Source organism: Pteropus vampyrus, unplaced genomic scaffold, assembly GCF_000151845.1.
Source record: "Pteropus vampyrus isolate Shadow unplaced genomic scaffold, Pvam_2.0 Scaffold462, whole genome shotgun sequence".
Lineage (NCBI taxonomy): Eukaryota > Metazoa > Chordata > Mammalia > Chiroptera > Pteropodidae > Pteropus > Pteropus vampyrus.
This window is the reverse complement of record NW_011889243.1, coordinates 557,118-572,211: the sequence shown is the minus strand read 5'-3', so window position 1 is coordinate 572,211 and position 15,094 is coordinate 557,118. Positions and strand designations below refer to the sequence as shown.

The following is a 15,094-nucleotide window of genomic DNA, read 5'->3' as shown; positions in this document are numbered from 1 at the left end:
TAAGCTATAGTTGTTGGGCGCATACTGCCTGAAGTCCAAGCCAGTAATAGGGCTGGACAGATAAGTAAAACCAGATGCTGCCTGGAAAACTGCAGCGGGCCATTTCCCTTAAGATTCCATAGTGCCAAGAGGTACAGCAGGGGAACAGATACAGGACAAGGCCCAGGTGCCTTCTAGCACAGTTCAGAAAGCACCTCAGGGCTAGAACTGCTCTTCTCCTGGGCCCAGAGGGACAGTCCAGTTTCTGATGTTTTCACTGGCTAGGCCTTATGTGCCTGGCCCGGGTCACTTAGCTCTCCACAAGCTGAACTGCTAAGAAAGACTTTATTAATACAGAAGGGAGAAGGCAAGGAGCCTGGAGACGGACACACTGGTACCAGGGGTTACAAACAGTAAGAAACACTTTATTATAACTTTACAACATATAAATAGCTTAGGTCAAATCTGTGCTTTCTGGCAGCCGGGCATCAAGTCTCCTCCCCAATAGGCTCCTGCCTTCCTTCACATTGCACTGTTCGTTGGGTGGCTCTGGCCCTGGGGCCCGGTGGTTAGAGGTTGGAGAAAAGGGGCTGGGCAGCCCAGTCCCACTCTCCATCTCCTCATGTGGTGGCCTGCGCCTGTCATCTGCTGGGGTTGCGGCTGGTGTGGAAGGACCGCTCCTCAGGGGTCAGGCCAGCAAAGAAGGGGTGCAGCAGGGCCTCCGCCAGTGTGATGCGCTGGGCAGGATCAAATTCTAACATCCTCCTCATCAGGTCAAACAGCTGCACGTGCTCCAGGGAGTCTTGAAGCATGTAACTCTGCTCAGGGACACAAGGTGCCTCAGTGTGATGGCAGGGTCATGGGAAGCCACAGCAGGTCCCCCAGCCTCTGGGAAGACTTGCTGCATGGGTTGAGGAGGTAGTGATGCCTCCTGGAGAACTACTTCTGCCCTCTTGGACAATGAGCAGCACCTTCCTTTTCATGCCTGTTATAGCATTTTGCTCTGAACTTGTCGGGCTATTGGGTGTCTTGCTGGTTTGGTGCCTTTGCCCCCACATGCAAAAGTCCTGACAGGTGAGCAGAAATCACCTCTGTGAAATTCACTGTCCGAGCACCAAATGCAGTTGATAGAGGCCTCCTGGCCATGTCTAGGTCTTCCCTCCCCCTCACCTCAGTCCTGCCTAGTTTTTCCCAAAATTGAGAGAAGAGGGGGACAGGAAGCAGCAGGGTCTCTGATACTTGGCTCTTCCAATTATATTCATAGCCACCTTGTGGGGAAGGGTTAGGGCTAAGGACCCCTCTGGGGCAGTTTGCAAGAAGCACCCACTGCCAGCACCCAGCAGCCTTGAGTGCAGCCTCCCATACAGCTGGAGCGAGGGGGCAGCCTTTAGCTGCCTGGCCTGTCTCTCTGCTGTATGTGTGCCCAGTGCCTGGGGTCTCCTTGGCATGAGTTGAGCTGGGGGAAGCCAGAAACTGACCTTCAGAGGTTTGCAGTTCTCCTTCACATACCGGCCATCAGAGCTGTTCTCATCCCAAACCAAGCCCCCTTTGTAGAAATATTTCTGCTTCCTGAAAATGAAGGGAGGGGGTCAAGTCTTGAGTGGGGGGTAGGGGAGACAGCAGCAGCCTAAGGAATGGCAGGAAAGCCAGACGGGATCCTGGGCTGACTCAGCAGGGCAGGAAGCTCTGGGCAGCAGGTTTGCGAGGCCACTCAAGCATACAGTGAAGGCTGCTATGAGCCTGGAGGAGCCATAGAACATTCTGCAAAGACTTATCTAGTAGCTTGCTGACCCATAGCCAAGATGGGAAAGGCCCCTAGGCCAGGCTCCTTACCTGGTACGGTGAATCATGTGTGATGGGATGGGCCCTAGGATTTTCTCCATCATCACCAAATGCTCTCGGTTTTCATGGGTCTGTAGAAAGTCAGGGATAGAGCAAGCGGGGGTCACTACCAGCTTCAGTCCCTCAAGAAGAATAAGGGACAAAAAAGATGGGCAAGTACCTTCCCAGCTTTGGCCTTGTGGTAGCCTGCTACATTCCTCACTCTCTACCCAGAACATAACCTACCCCAGCTCATCTCCACACCCTCACTCATGTGCCTCTTTCCTCGAATGCTCACTCCTCTGGCCCCAGTCCTCCATCCTTGGTGGCTAAGCTTAAGACTTGCTGACTGCTTCAGCTACCCTGACCTCTGCCTTCCCCTAAGTATCTACAACCCTCAAGAGTCTGAATCTCACAACATGCTGATTGGTGGGCTTAAGAAGGGCTTCCCACACCAGGACCCTATGGTGTATCAGAATATCAGCACTCAGGGTAGTGAGAACAAAGCGGGAAGGGGCCTTACCTGGAAAAGTGTGAAGCCTCGGTAGTACTCAAAGAGAATGCAGCCAATGCTCCATACGTCACAGGGCTGTGCCCAGCCCAGCTCTGAAAGTTAAGATGGAGAAAAGCTATGAGATTGAGCTTTGTGCTCCGAGCCTAGAGGTCACAGGGCAGCTGCCACACTGGCTGGCAGGTCTTTTGCCTACATCCCAAGTTCCCTTTCTCAGTAAGGTCAAGTTGACAACCACAGTGACCCATGACACTGGCCCTGGGTGGCAGCAGGTACATCACTTCCTCTATTCATTCCCTCCCAGCAACTGCACACTTTATCTTGGTTGGGGGCTATACTGTCACTCACCAAGGATCACCTCAGGTGGGCGGTAGTGACGAGTGGCCACAATGGTTGTGTGATGCTCGTGGTCAAAGGTAGCACTGCCAAAGTCAGCCACGCGGATGCTGGTGTTCTTCACTGACTTCTCCTCACAGCTCTGAGAGGCAAGGAAGGAGAGCCAGGTCAAGACTCTGTCCTAGTGGGTAAACCCAGCCTTGGAGTGGGGCCTTGCCCTCCGTCCACCATACCTTGTGCTCATTGTAGAGGGTTTCAAACTCAGAATTCACAAACAGGATGTTCTCTGGCTTCAAGTCTGTGTGGGTCAGTTGGTTTTCATGTAGAACTGGAGAGACAGGAGAGGGAAGCAGACTAAGAACCTGGGCTTCTTTTCTGGCTCCTACCAACTGTAGGCCAGATCTGTCCTCCAAGACCAGTCTGCCAGAGCCCCTCACGCTGTAACCTCAGCAGTGGGCCAAAGGAGCAAACCCGAGCTCTGCCTCTGCACTGGCTTCCCTCTTAAAGGTTCTCTGTGCTGGGGACCTTGGAGGTTTTGGATACTTCAGATGAGAAGGCAGGGGTGACTCCATTCAAAATATCTCCCTCTACCTCTGCAGGGCGCAGGCCTCCTCAGCCTGTCTCTCAGCAAAGTTGCAGCATCTGCCTTGGGGAGGTTCCCTCTCCCCAGCACCAGCTACATCATTTGTGGGGCCCAAGGCAAAATGAAAATGCAGGTCCCCTTACTCTGAAGCTTAAGAATGTCAAGCTGGTGGCAAGAGAACATTAAACCAAGCACAGGACCACCCATAAAGCCAGCCCTATCTCTCCTCATCCCTAGTCCTAGGCAAGAAATCCTTTTTCCTCCAATCACTGTCCCACTAATAGTGGTGCCCTGCCACTCATCACTTTCAGGCTCCAGGCTCCCATCTGGCACTCAGGACCCTCACAGCAGTGCAGCCCACCTCTCCCCAACATGGGCCCTCTTTCACCAGACTGAACACATGCCAGGCTCTAGGCCATCACTGAGCTGGCACACCTTGCTTGGAGCACTCTTCCCTGTCCCCTCATTCTACGCAGACCCTGCTCTAGGTCTATCTACCTCCCCTCCAAGGAGCTTCACTGTCCTCCAACCACTGCAAATCCTATAGTGTTGAGCATGAACACCAGCAAACATGCTGGAAAACAGATGGGAAGTGGTAGTGAGGGTGTCTGTGTGGACAGGAGCTATGGCTGGGATCACGCAGGTCACTTGGAACTTTTCATCCTTTGCAGGAAAGTGCAAGCAGGATTGGTAGCTGGGAGAATTCTAGAGCATCGGCCCTCTTCCTGAGTGCCTGGGGCAGAGGTTGGCTCAGAAAGCCTCTGATAGAGGCTGCCTCTCCATCTACACAGATTCATACTTGAAGGCCTTTTAGTCAAAAGGGCCTTGGTATGTCTCAGGCGCAGCAAAATGCTTAGCAATATGCTGGAGTGAATGGGGGCCAGCAAGACTACCAGGTAACTTTCCTGCCAGGTATGTGACCACTCACGTTCCATTTGATGATGGACACTTACATCTAAGGGCGTGGCAGAGCTGGTAGGCCATGTGCCGGACATGTGGTAAGGGGTAAGGCTGGAAGTTATTCTCCTTCAGGAACTCAAAGGTGTTCTTGCCCAGGAGCTCAAAAGCGATGCACATGTGACCGTGGAAGTTGAACCAATCAGACATCAAGACGCACAGGCTGGGAGAGAAGGATGGGTGGGAATCAGGCTCTGTGTTGAGGGGAGGGGGCTGGCTGCCTCACCCCTTCCCTCAGATGAAGCCAGTCCCCACTCCCTCCCAGGCCACTGGGTCACACACCAGGATGCAGATACACACAAAGAAAGAGAATCAGTTAACAGCAAGAGCACATCTCCCCACCAGCCATCACCTAGATCAGCTCAGAGCAAGGTCTGAACTTCCTGCTGTGAAGGGGTCGGGAGCCATTCTGGTCTGAGGTCTCCTGCCTTATCTACTTAATGATATGGTAAATTATAATGATAACTTCCAAAAAAGATGGAATAATGCCAGGACATGCCACAGGACTAGCAGTGCCTTTTTCAACTCCCTCAGTGGAACTTCCCAAGTCTGCAGGGCTCAGCACCTGTGTGCTAGAGGCAGCTCTCCTTTGGGTGTCTGACCATGCAAGAGCCCCAAACAGCTTCTGGTTTATATCTTGTCTAATGCCCACCACACCCAACAAGGCCCCCAATCCACAAATGCATGACTGTGAGGCCTGCCTCTGAACTCAGAGCTGGTCGTGGTGGAGCCTAGACTGAATTCCAAAGCCTCCTTCCAGCAAGACTCACTTGCCCAACTCCTGGCTCTGGGTGTAGGGAGAAGGCAGGGTGCTAACCAGGTGAGAGGACACTGCTCAGTCCCAGGGGGTCCAGACAGTTGGGGCTGGAGAGGATGCTGTCCCCAGTGAATGCTTTCCTCCCATTCCTTGCTGACACTCACAACTTGTTTTCTTTGTCCTTCTCCTTGATTTTTTTGAGAACATTGATTTCTAGCCGGGCAGCCTCCCGGTACTTGCCCACATTGCGGATGATCTTCAAGGCAACCTGAGACTTCCCTCTGCAACCGGAGAAAGAAACACAGATTCTCATGAGAAACTGCCCAAACCCCCTACCCTCCACCCCAACCCAGCAACTCCTGGCAGACACCACTCTGGACTCCAGGAACAGGGCCTGCTCCAAGGAAAGCAAATACTTGACACCCAGCCGGCCCCGGCAGGCTCCCTTGGCATCTGTGCCACCTTAGGCTTTTATGATCTCAGCTACTGCCAGCCCCTAGGGAAGAGTGAGCAGAGGAGGAGAGAGGCCCGTCCTGCTGACCAACACCAGCCCCAGTGATTGATCACTCAGTAACCCAACCTGTATGTAGGCCAGTCAGCCTGACCCCTGCCAGGCTGTCCACACAGCACCCTCTTTCAGTACCTCTTGAACTTCCTGAACTTCCTGAGCATGTCTACAACTCTGGGCAAATGGCTCCCCCTGGTATGGGGATTTCAGGGTGGAATTTAAGGGGTTTAAGCCTGGTAAGAGGTGCCAGGAGTAGGGACCCCTCACTGGGAGGCCAAAGACTGCGCTCTTTACCACACCCCCCTCTAGTCCTGCCTGCCAGCCTACCAGCCACAGCATTATCAGAGACCACTGAAGATTTTAACAATTCCTGCTCTACACTTCCCCTCCCCCCGCTTCGTGGAAAGATGCCAGCAGAGAAGGAAACCAATTGAGGCTAGAAAGGAAGCCAGAGTTCAAATGCCAGCTGGGGAATTGGAGTAAGAAGCCCTAGCCCACAAGGGTGTGGCCTCTGAGGCCTCTGGGAGGCTGGCCTTGGTGCCTACAGAAAGCCTTACAGGCCCCAGGGCAGAGGCATCTTCTACAGCATACCCTGCTTTTTCTCTCCCTATCCCATTTTCCCAGATTTTTAGGGCAGGAAAGGACCTCAGAGAAAGGCCACCAGCCTCATCCTAGAACAAGATCCCTCAATGGCATTCCAACCCTCAACACAAAGAGCTCATCACTTTCACAGACAGCCACTATCAGGGCTGGATGGTTCTGAGGTTAAGTCCCCTCCTTTTGCTAGGCTGAATCCTGCCTCTTCAAAACGACCCCACTAGATGACTCCCTTTGGACCCCCTGAAAGTCCCCTGAGCCCTATGCCTGCCCCTTAGTGACTTCCCTCTAGGTACTAAAAGTGGCACAGCCTAGAAAGCTCAGCTGCCCCGATGTGCCACAGCTCTCAGATCTGCCTCATCCCTCTCCAGTCACAGTACAGTCTATACATCCCTATGCCTACTGGTACCAACCCTAACCTCTTGAGTCAAAGGGGTATTTAAATAGGAACTGGGAGCCTGGGAAGCCTTCCTCTCAGTCACCATCACTATTTTTCTCTTGGGGCCCCATGGCCAGCTGGACTACCGGGTCTAATTGTCCCCTCTAAGCACCCCTCTGAACAAGGGAGCACTGCAGTACAGTGGAACCCCACTCCACCATTCAACAGCAAGGGAATATGGGCAAACCCTGAGCATGTTTCTTCATTTCTAAACTACTGGAAGAGTCACATATGGGCACCACATGGCTCAACTGAGACAGCTAAGACAGCTAAGGACATTGTAGCTAGAGTGCCAAACCTAAGAGAGGGCCATTAAGTCAGGGAGACAGTGGCCACTCAGCCTATGGCAGAGGAGGCAAGGTTTCTGGTCTTAAGGAATTGCAAGAGGACAAAAGTGTTCTAATGTTCAGCCTGGAAGGGAGCAAGGGGCCTCCAGCAGCACCCCAACCAACACAGGTATATCATGCTCTACGTGAGCACACTCAAAGGGGACCACGCTCAACCCTGGCCACACTGGAGAAGGCACTGGCCTACTGAGACCAGCACAGCCTCTCAGGCAGACCTCTAGAGCAGGGGTCCCCTACCCTGGGGCCCCAGACTGGTGCCAGTCCTTGGCCTGTTAGGAACTGGGCCGCACATCAGGTGGTGAGCAGCGGGCAGGGCGAGGAAGCAAAGCCTCATCTGTATTTGCAGCCACTCCCCAGCACTAGCATCACCGCCTCAGCTCCACCTCAGAACATTAGGCATTAGATCCTATTAGGAGCAAGGGTCCCTGCTGCCAAAAAGGTTGGGGACCACTGCTCTAGAGGGCGGAGGCTAATGCTTGGGCTGGGCTCAGCAGTACTCTCTACTCCTGCCCAAGCCCACAGGGAGCAGATCCAGCCACAGAAGAGCCAGGGCCTTGGCCCTGTTCTGATATTCACCTCCACCACCCTGGGAAAGTGGAGAAATTGGGCAGGCCAGCAATTTCACTGACCAGTAATTCTTGAGCAGGCATGCCACATGCCTGTGGAACCCCACTCAGCAGTGTCTCCCAAATTCAGGGAATCAGCAAAACCCTGAAATATGCAGGTCAGAACCCTGCTTTGGTGCTACCCTTCAAAAAGAAAAAGGATAAGGTTACGCTCTGACTGCCACCAACTTTAAGAACCTCAGGCCACTGCTTCCCAGGAAGCTTGCTCACCTGGCATGGTCCAAGCACTCCACCACCTTGCCAAAGGTGCCTTCGCCCAGGTTCCCCACAATCTCATCTAGAAGAGAAAAGAAGCGGGGCATGAGGGTCTGGAAGGAAGAGGGGCGGCAGCTCCTGCAAGTTCACAGCATTCAAATTCTCAAAAACAAAAAAGGTTTCTCTCTCACTGCTACACTCTTAAAAACAGAAGTTGCTAGCGTTTGTGTCATTCAGGCAATTACTGGTGGCCCCACTAAGGCGCCACGCGCACTAGAGGCCCCTCCAGGCAGGAGAGGTCTGGTCTAACAAGGGGGTAGAAAGTAGAGAGGTAAAGTTTTACGAAAGGTGGCTGTACATCGCTCTTGGAGCCAATCGCCGATCCGGCACACCAGGTGGCCCTCCTTGTCATCTTCCACACTCCGGCTGCTGCGCTTACTGCTCTGTTGGCTTCTCTGCATGCACCGCCCCCCGAAACGCCATCCGACCAATCGCATGGTAGGCGGTTCCGATTGACAGATTGAGGTGTCAGTCAAAGGCAGAGGTGGAGACGGTGAGGAGCCGGTGGGTTGGTTGGTTGGATTTTCCAGATCCCAGCATTTCATAAGGCACACAGCATATATAACGATAGGGATATTGCAAGGGACACGTCAAGACACAAACTGACTTCAAAAACAGAAAAGTAAAAACAGCTACAGGTATGTAAAGAAAACTCGGACATTATCTAAGAGAAGGGTGCCGCAAATGCTCAGAAAGACGACCAGCCTCTGCTCCTGAGGGGACCAGCTGGGCGGTGCGGAGAGCCAGAGAGCCGACTCCCTCCTCCACTGAGTCTCCCCCTCCCGGGCCCTCCCATGACGCTTCAGCCAGGGTGGAGACGCAGTGAAAACGGCGCAAGAAGGTGGCTGGCTCAGCCTAGGTCCGATCATTCAGAATGGTCAGAGGCTACTCTGGGTTCAGCTGCAGAATACCCAGCCTGTCCTTGCTTGCCTGTTTGCCCACGCAGCCCTGCACATACCCGACAGCTGCTACTGAGAGCAAAGATGCTACCCCAGACGGCATCCGTGGCCAGACTTAACAACACCACCAGAAACGGCCTTCTATCAGCAGCCCTTATGCCAACAGCTTCAAGCAAGTAAGGAGCCCAGAATCCTCTGGGCTGGTCAACCTCCAGGTCTCCTACCACGATGGCCCACAAAGGCCCCAAGCCAGCTCCTACCCTGGCCTTGGCACCCATGCTACTCACAGGCCAGGGCCATCCAAAGCCTCGTGATGACAGAGGGCACCAAAAAGAGAAGCAGAGTCACACACCTCTGCACTGCCCTCCTGTGGCAGTGTGTGGCAGTGTGCAGAGAGGCCACCAGGTCATGCTGGGCGCCGGCACAGTAAACCCGCAACCCATGGCCACTCAAAGAAGTCACTGGAGAGTCAGGCAGAGAAGATGCTTGACCCCTCCACTGGTTCCATCACTCCTCCTCAGTGGCCTCATGGCTGGGGGGCGGGAGTAAGGAAGGGAAGAGAAATGGGGAGAAGACAGCAAATAACCTCAGAGACACAGCGCGTTTTCCTTCCCAAAGGTCTGAATGCAGTGTGGGCTCTTGGTCTCAGCAGAGATCTACAGAACCTTGCATGCTAGGAACACCAGCAGGCCCTGCTCATGGCATGTGGCCTGCAACTGGACAAGGCCTAGGGCTGTAGGCCTTTCTGTCATTTCTTTACATGTCCCATCACAGAGGCAGCTTGTCCCCCTTGCCATGCAAAGAGGCAAGGCTAAAGAGGGCCTGGCTGGAGGTCGTAAGTGATGCCACCAGTCTGAGTTGAGTGACAGGCGGACCCTCCCCTACCCGTAGGCACTCCAGCCTCCGGGCCTTTGGGGAGGGGTGTGGAGGTGAGACTGCAGAAGTGGGTGCATTCCACACGTCAGAGCATTCAGTTACGTGTGGAGGCAATCTCTAGGTGGGAAGAACCAGGTCATATAGCTCCAGACCATATACCAGCAACTCTAATAGGATCCCTAAGAAGTGTCCCTGGCCACTTGAACCCATGCAGCCTGTGCCTAGAGCAATGTGGAGACACAGACAGGCCAGGGACTAGCCAGCGCCGGAACCAGAGCCCCTACAGCTGCCACTGTCAATGGGCCAGAAGATAGAGGAGCCAGGCCCTCTGCTCAGCCTTGTACCTAGACCAGACAACACATACACACACACGCACACACACATACCAAATGCACATGTGCAGGGCTGGCAGTACTCACCCAGACCAGCCAGCCTGAGAGAAGGCTAGAAAGAGATGAGGCCTTGAAGCCCCAGCCAGCACACTCTGGCCACCACTCACCGAGGAGGCGCTGCTACAAGACCTGGTGCGGCGTTTGTGGCAGTGGTGGGCGTGCTTGCGGGTCCGGTATGGCTCCCTCTCTCGTGACCGCCGACGATGATGGGAACGTGAAGATCCATAGCAGTCCTCTCCAAAGGATGGGCTCCGCTCTTCACACCGGTATGTGTCACTGTCTCGGCGTTCCCGGTATCGCCTCTGGTAGGGCAGGCGGTCATGGCTGCCAAGAGAGGAATGGAGACACCGGTCAGACGAGGCCCTTCCTCCCACCAGCCAGGTTCCTGCTACCAGATAAGAGAATGTGGTGGGGCTCCTGCAAAGGGCTCACAAGGGTAGCCTGTTGGAGCAGAGGCACCCACACTGGGGGAAGAAGGGTTGGGGAAGTGTGTATGTGTGAAGTCCAACCTCCAGAACCTCGGCTATTGACAGCATCCCTCCAGTGCCACAGGAGGCAGAGCCCTGGGGAAGGTGAGCAAGGTGGCAGAGCTCTCTGTCATCTGGGGGCTGAGACAGGACCAGGGACCAACCTCTGGAAAGGGCTGAGGTTATTTTTCTAATCCCCACTGAGGAAGTCTCAGAGGTTAGCAGGTGAGGTGCTGAATTAGGAAATGGGAGAATGTGTTGGGAGAAGGAAGACTCAAGGACAGAGAAAGAAGGGGTGGCAAGGAAGGCAGCAAACACTTAGGCCAAGGAATGCAGGTGAGATCAGGGAGGAGCCCAAAGAGGACAGGGCAGTGATCTAGATGCAGCCAGGCAGAGGTGGCAGTCACCTGAAGGAAGTCAGCGCTGCCACAAGTCTCCAGACTGTCTCCCTAGCCTGACTGAGGGAAGGAGCTCTTCCTTCTGATCTAGTTCCCCCTCACCTTCTGGACCGAGATCTCCGGGGCGGAGGCTCCCTTCGAGACGGGTATCGCAGTCTCCCTTCGTGCTCCCGACTGTAAGACCTCCTCCTCTTCCATCGGTAGCTCAGGTACGGGTCTGGCTCAGGGGAGCGGTATCGCTTACAGTGATGCATCTAGGCCATGAGAAATGGAAAATCCTGCTAAACATGCAGCCAGCCAACCTCCAGCCATGGGGCTGCCTGGGCAGCCTAGATGCTCCTGAAGAGGCCCATTGTTCTGTTCAGGGGCAGCCCCTCCCAGGGGTTTATGAAGTGAAGAAGAACTCTGAGGTCACACTGCTCAAAGAGCAGACAATGGGTAACACCCTTCTCTGCCAGTGAACAAACAAATAGCTGCCTCCCCAGCACAGCATCACTGGCCTGGTGGCCTGAGCACTTGGGGAACCAAGAGAGCCAGGACAGGTGCTGAGGTGGAACATAGGGGGGCTAGTGAACCCATCACAAGAGACCAAGGCCCAGGAGAAAGGGGAGTCTCCTGTGCTCAATTCCCTCCTGCCTGTCTGTGGGGTACTATGAAGCACCTGTTCTCTCAACCTAGAGGCCAGAGTCAGCTGTTGGAATTGATGCCAACACACAGAAACAAAGGGTGAAAGTACTTAAGTTGAGAAGCCCTATTGGCTTGAGGAGGCCCTAAACTGAACCTCACTCAAGGGAGCAAGGACCACAAGTTGGGCAGAAATGAGAAGACCGGCCCTTGGAGAAAAAGGTGAACAGGGTCTCACAAACATTCCCTCACAAACATAGTCCACCTGAGAGTCTGGCTAACCCTTGCTAGTCTACACTAGGGCTCAGTACCAGTAAAGATTCCAGAGTCCTCAGAGCATCCAAGTGTCTTGCTTGAGGCCCATTTAGCACCCTCAGACCGCCTGTGGTACCAACCATGCCAGGCGCTGCCTTGCCTCTATTCGACTCTCCACTCTTCTAGATCCCCTGCTCCAGTACCCTGCTCCAGTACCCTTCTCCTATGCCGATCTCAGGGTGGTATGCTTGGGGAAGCAGGCCAAAAGGGCCCACCTCGCTATCCTGTTCAGCAGGAAATTATATCCGCTACAGGAAATTGTCAGGCTGGATCAGCCACCAGCTGAGAAAGACAGCTATGTGAGGCCAGCACCATATTCCACCCACACTCAAAACCTTGACAATGCCTCCATGAAAAGGCTGGGCCAGAGACCATGGCTAGCCTTACCATTCAGCTGACCAACCTCCTGGGCTAGCCTGAACAAGCACATTTTTGGACAAAAACACTGAGACTGCCCATCTCATGAGAAGAGTCTATAAGAAGAGCAGAATCAAACAGCTCCCCTTGGATAGATAAGCAAGGCAGTGAAGCATATCTGAACAAAACCCTGGGAGCTTCTCCATGATCCTGAGAAAAGCGCTGCCCTCAATTTCCCCACAAGTAGGTGTCTTCCCCTGTCTACCTGGAAGTCCAGGCCCCAGCAATCCTTGAAGATAAATACTATGTAAAATCACCAACAACTCCTCAAGTACAGCTCCTCAAGTACTTAGACTATTTTTGTTTTGATGATCAGGTGACTAATGTTTCACTGTTTTCCTGCAATTACCCTGTGTAAAGCACCCAAGTTATGGAATGAAGACAGTAAGTGACATGGAAGATGCTCAAGTGGCCAGGACAGAGGCCCTGCCCATCCTCACTGGGCAGACAAAGCACCAGAGCTTGGGGACATTGTCTAGTTCACACCAGGCCAAAGACTCCCTCCTGGTACCTAAAAAATTCTTATGTCCACACATGTTCACATTAGTGGAAAGAACACAGCTTCAGTCAGATGCCAATCTGAATTTTGGCACTGTCACTTCTAGCTGTGTGCCTTTAGACAAGTTATTAAACTATTCTGACCTTCAGCTCCCTCTTGCAACAAGGGGATAGTATTTCTTACAGGGTTACATTATGTTACTTCTTTAAGTAACACGCCTAGCGTGTGCCTTTATGTTAAATGCCTAGCACAGGTCTTGGTTCACGAGAAGTACTGAAGGCAATTTTTCATTAACAACATTAAAAAGTATCCAGGTAACACCTCTGAGTGTAACACCTTGAAGCGTTTAATATTATAAGTCTTTTCCAAGGGATCAGAGGGGAGGGAGCCCTGGGTAGAAAACCCTGAACTAAATCCCAGTGCTGCCACTTACTGGCCTCATGACCAAGTCACTCCAGGCCTTAGTTACCATACCTGGAAAATAGAGATAACACCTCCCAACCCACTTGGCAAAGGAGATGACAAGCTATAAAGTACCACGTACAAAGCAATCACAGAGGAAATAAACTCTTCTTCGACACATTCTATGCAGGTGAAGTACTGGGACTACCTGATGCCCCTTATTATCTTCCCAGCCAAGGTTCTAAGGCCCATTTATAACCGATTATCTCGGATTCTCTGGCACCCCAGGAAACGGGCGGTTTAAAGAAGCTAAGGGCCACAATTATGCTCCAGAAGGCTCTGCTCCGCACAATGAAGAAAAAAGTAATGTGAAGGAAACCTGGGGGAGGATGCCAGCTTTCCTCTGAGCACAGGCCTAGTTGGCTTTTCAGTTGCTGTTCCTGGCCAGAGAACTGGACTGACAAGAAAAGCAGCCAGCCAGGTCAGCAACGGCCCTCTCGGATCCCAGCCACCGGAGCGCCCCATGGTTATTTTTGGCTGACGCTGCTCCACCACTGCAATCTCAAACCTGCCACCTTGCAAGCAGCCACCTCCGGGTGAAACGCTCCTCCTTTTCAAGGGCATGGAGGAGGGAAGCTGGAAGACCGCCAACTCCGCCTCGACGGGGGCCTGGCTCAGGCGGTTCCCACCCCAGCTCCACACCAGAGCACCCGCACCCGGAACTAAAGCACAGAGACTCCCGGACCGGGAGCTGCTCAGGCATTAGTGCTGTCAACTTGACTTGGCCCTTCCCCCGGGCTGGAGCGGCTCCATCATAACAAAACATGCGGGGGCCTGCGGCCCTCGCTCGCGGCCTTTCCTGACGCCCCGGGTCCCAGAGATTTCAAGAGCCCCGTCCCCTGTAACCGCCGCCAATGGCGGCGAGGGGAAGACCCAGGGGGACGGAGGGAACGCCAGCCTGGGCCAGAATCAAACTCCAGCCCGCGCGGGGAGGAGACTGCGGACCAAGCCTCGAGCCGGGGACAGGGGAGGGGTCTGAAAGCTCCTCCAAGCTAGTCGAGGTAGCACCCAACCCCATTCCGTGGGCAGGTGCAAAGCAGAAACCGGATCCCTGCAGGAGGCTCAGTGACCGCTCAGGCTGGGACTCCTACAACGAGGGACCGAGAGGTCGGGACTGTGGTGACCGCCCTCCGAGGTAGAAGCGACGGGTCAGGGGTGAGAGGTCGGGGTCGCGGCCTGAGATGGCCGAGGAGGAAAAAAGGGACTAGGCTGAGACCGAACCCGGAGCCCGGGTACCCGCACCTGGCGCACCGACCCCGCCGACTCACCCCCGCCGCCGCCACCGCGGACCCGGGACCTCACTCACCGTCTCCCAGGCTCTGGCTGCGGCTAGGCCCCACTCCCCGCTCCGAGCGCCTCTTCCGCTTCCGGCTCCAGCCTCCGCCCGCGGCGGCCCCGCCCCTCGCGTGACGCAGCCGTCACCAGTCCCAGCGCAGTGGCCGGGCCGCTCTAGGTCCCGTCTCGAAGGCTCTGGAGGACCCGCCTTCTCAGCCCGGGTCCGGGCGGCTTCAGAGGAGACTCGTTCCGTGAGGGCCGAGGGGACGTCCCCGGCCTGCTGCCCGCCGTGTCGCGACGCACTTAGGCCCCCAAGACTTAACAGGGGCAACGTCCCTGGCCGGCGGGCACTGGGAGCCGAAAGGTGCAGCTGCGACCGGGCCGGCGGGCTCGGCCCGCTCTGCCACCCGGACCCCGCCCGCCACCCCATTCCTGTGAGCGGGGAGGAGGGCATTGTTGCGCGGTCGCCTCTGTGAAGACCCAGCAGACCTCGAGCGCCAGTCCGGGGCCCCAGAGGGCGCCAAAGACGACGGAGGTCTGTGCGCGGTCGGCGGCTCCGGGAGGCTGTCACGACTCCCGCTTACGTGAAAGAAGCAAACCAGACCACGTTCTCTTTGGGGAGGGGGAGGTTTGTAAAGCCAAGGCGGCACGCCCAGCGCCCGCGGGCACGCCGAGAGCGGTTTGTGGGGAGAACCCTGTGGGCGGAGCCGCTGGGGGAAGGGGATCTCATATGCCATGAGCAATGCAGCAAACG

General features: G+C 54.8%; 1 protein-coding gene across 3 annotated transcripts; it reads right to left on the bottom strand.

Moving 5' to 3' along the window:
• Positions 1 to 310: 310 nt before the first annotated feature.
• On the bottom strand, positions 311 to 14,794 carry CLK3 (CDC like kinase 3). 3 transcript variants are annotated; one of them, XM_011382074.2, is made up of 13 exons: positions 14,372 to 14,794; positions 10,851 to 11,002; positions 9,991 to 10,207; positions 8,015 to 8,111; positions 7,672 to 7,738; positions 5,109 to 5,225; positions 4,184 to 4,350; positions 2,881 to 2,975; positions 2,660 to 2,789; positions 2,324 to 2,406; positions 1,813 to 1,892; positions 1,458 to 1,548; positions 311 to 797 (listed from the first exon to the last, which is right to left on the bottom strand). In XM_011382074.2, exons 1-13 carry the CDS (start codon positions 14,792 to 14,794, stop codon positions 621 to 623), a joined length of 1,896 nt encoding a protein of 631 aa, XP_011380376.2. In that variant the 3' UTR covers positions 311 to 620. The 3 variants fall into 3 exon arrangements, with proteins under 3 accessions (XP_011380376.2, XP_011380378.1, XP_023380188.1); XM_011382076.2 differs by having other exon boundaries at positions 384 to 797; positions 14,334 to 14,409; XM_023524420.1 differs by lacking the exons at positions 5,109 to 5,225; positions 7,672 to 7,738; positions 8,015 to 8,111; ... (1 more) ...; positions 10,851 to 11,002; positions 14,372 to 14,794 and adding an exon at positions 5,005 to 5,023 and having other exon boundaries at positions 384 to 797.
• Positions 14,795 to 15,094: the final 300 nt, after the last annotated feature.

What these genes read in the sequence shown, in the direction of transcription:
- CLK3 (XM_011382074.2), bottom strand. Translation starts at nt 14,794, where the DNA reads ATGCCCTCCTCCCCGCTCACAGGAATGGGGTGGCGGGCGGGGTCCGGG. An exon ending in CTTGTAGCAGCGCCTCCTCG is followed by an intron (nt 8,112 to 9,990) that starts GTGAGTGGTGGC and finishes CGGTGCATGCAG; the next exon opens with AGAAGCCAACAGAGCAGTAA. An exon ending in AGAACTGCAAACCTCTGAAG is followed by an intron (nt 798 to 1,457) that starts GTCAGTTTCTGG and finishes GTCCCTGAGCAG; the next exon opens with AGTTACATGCTTCAAGACTC.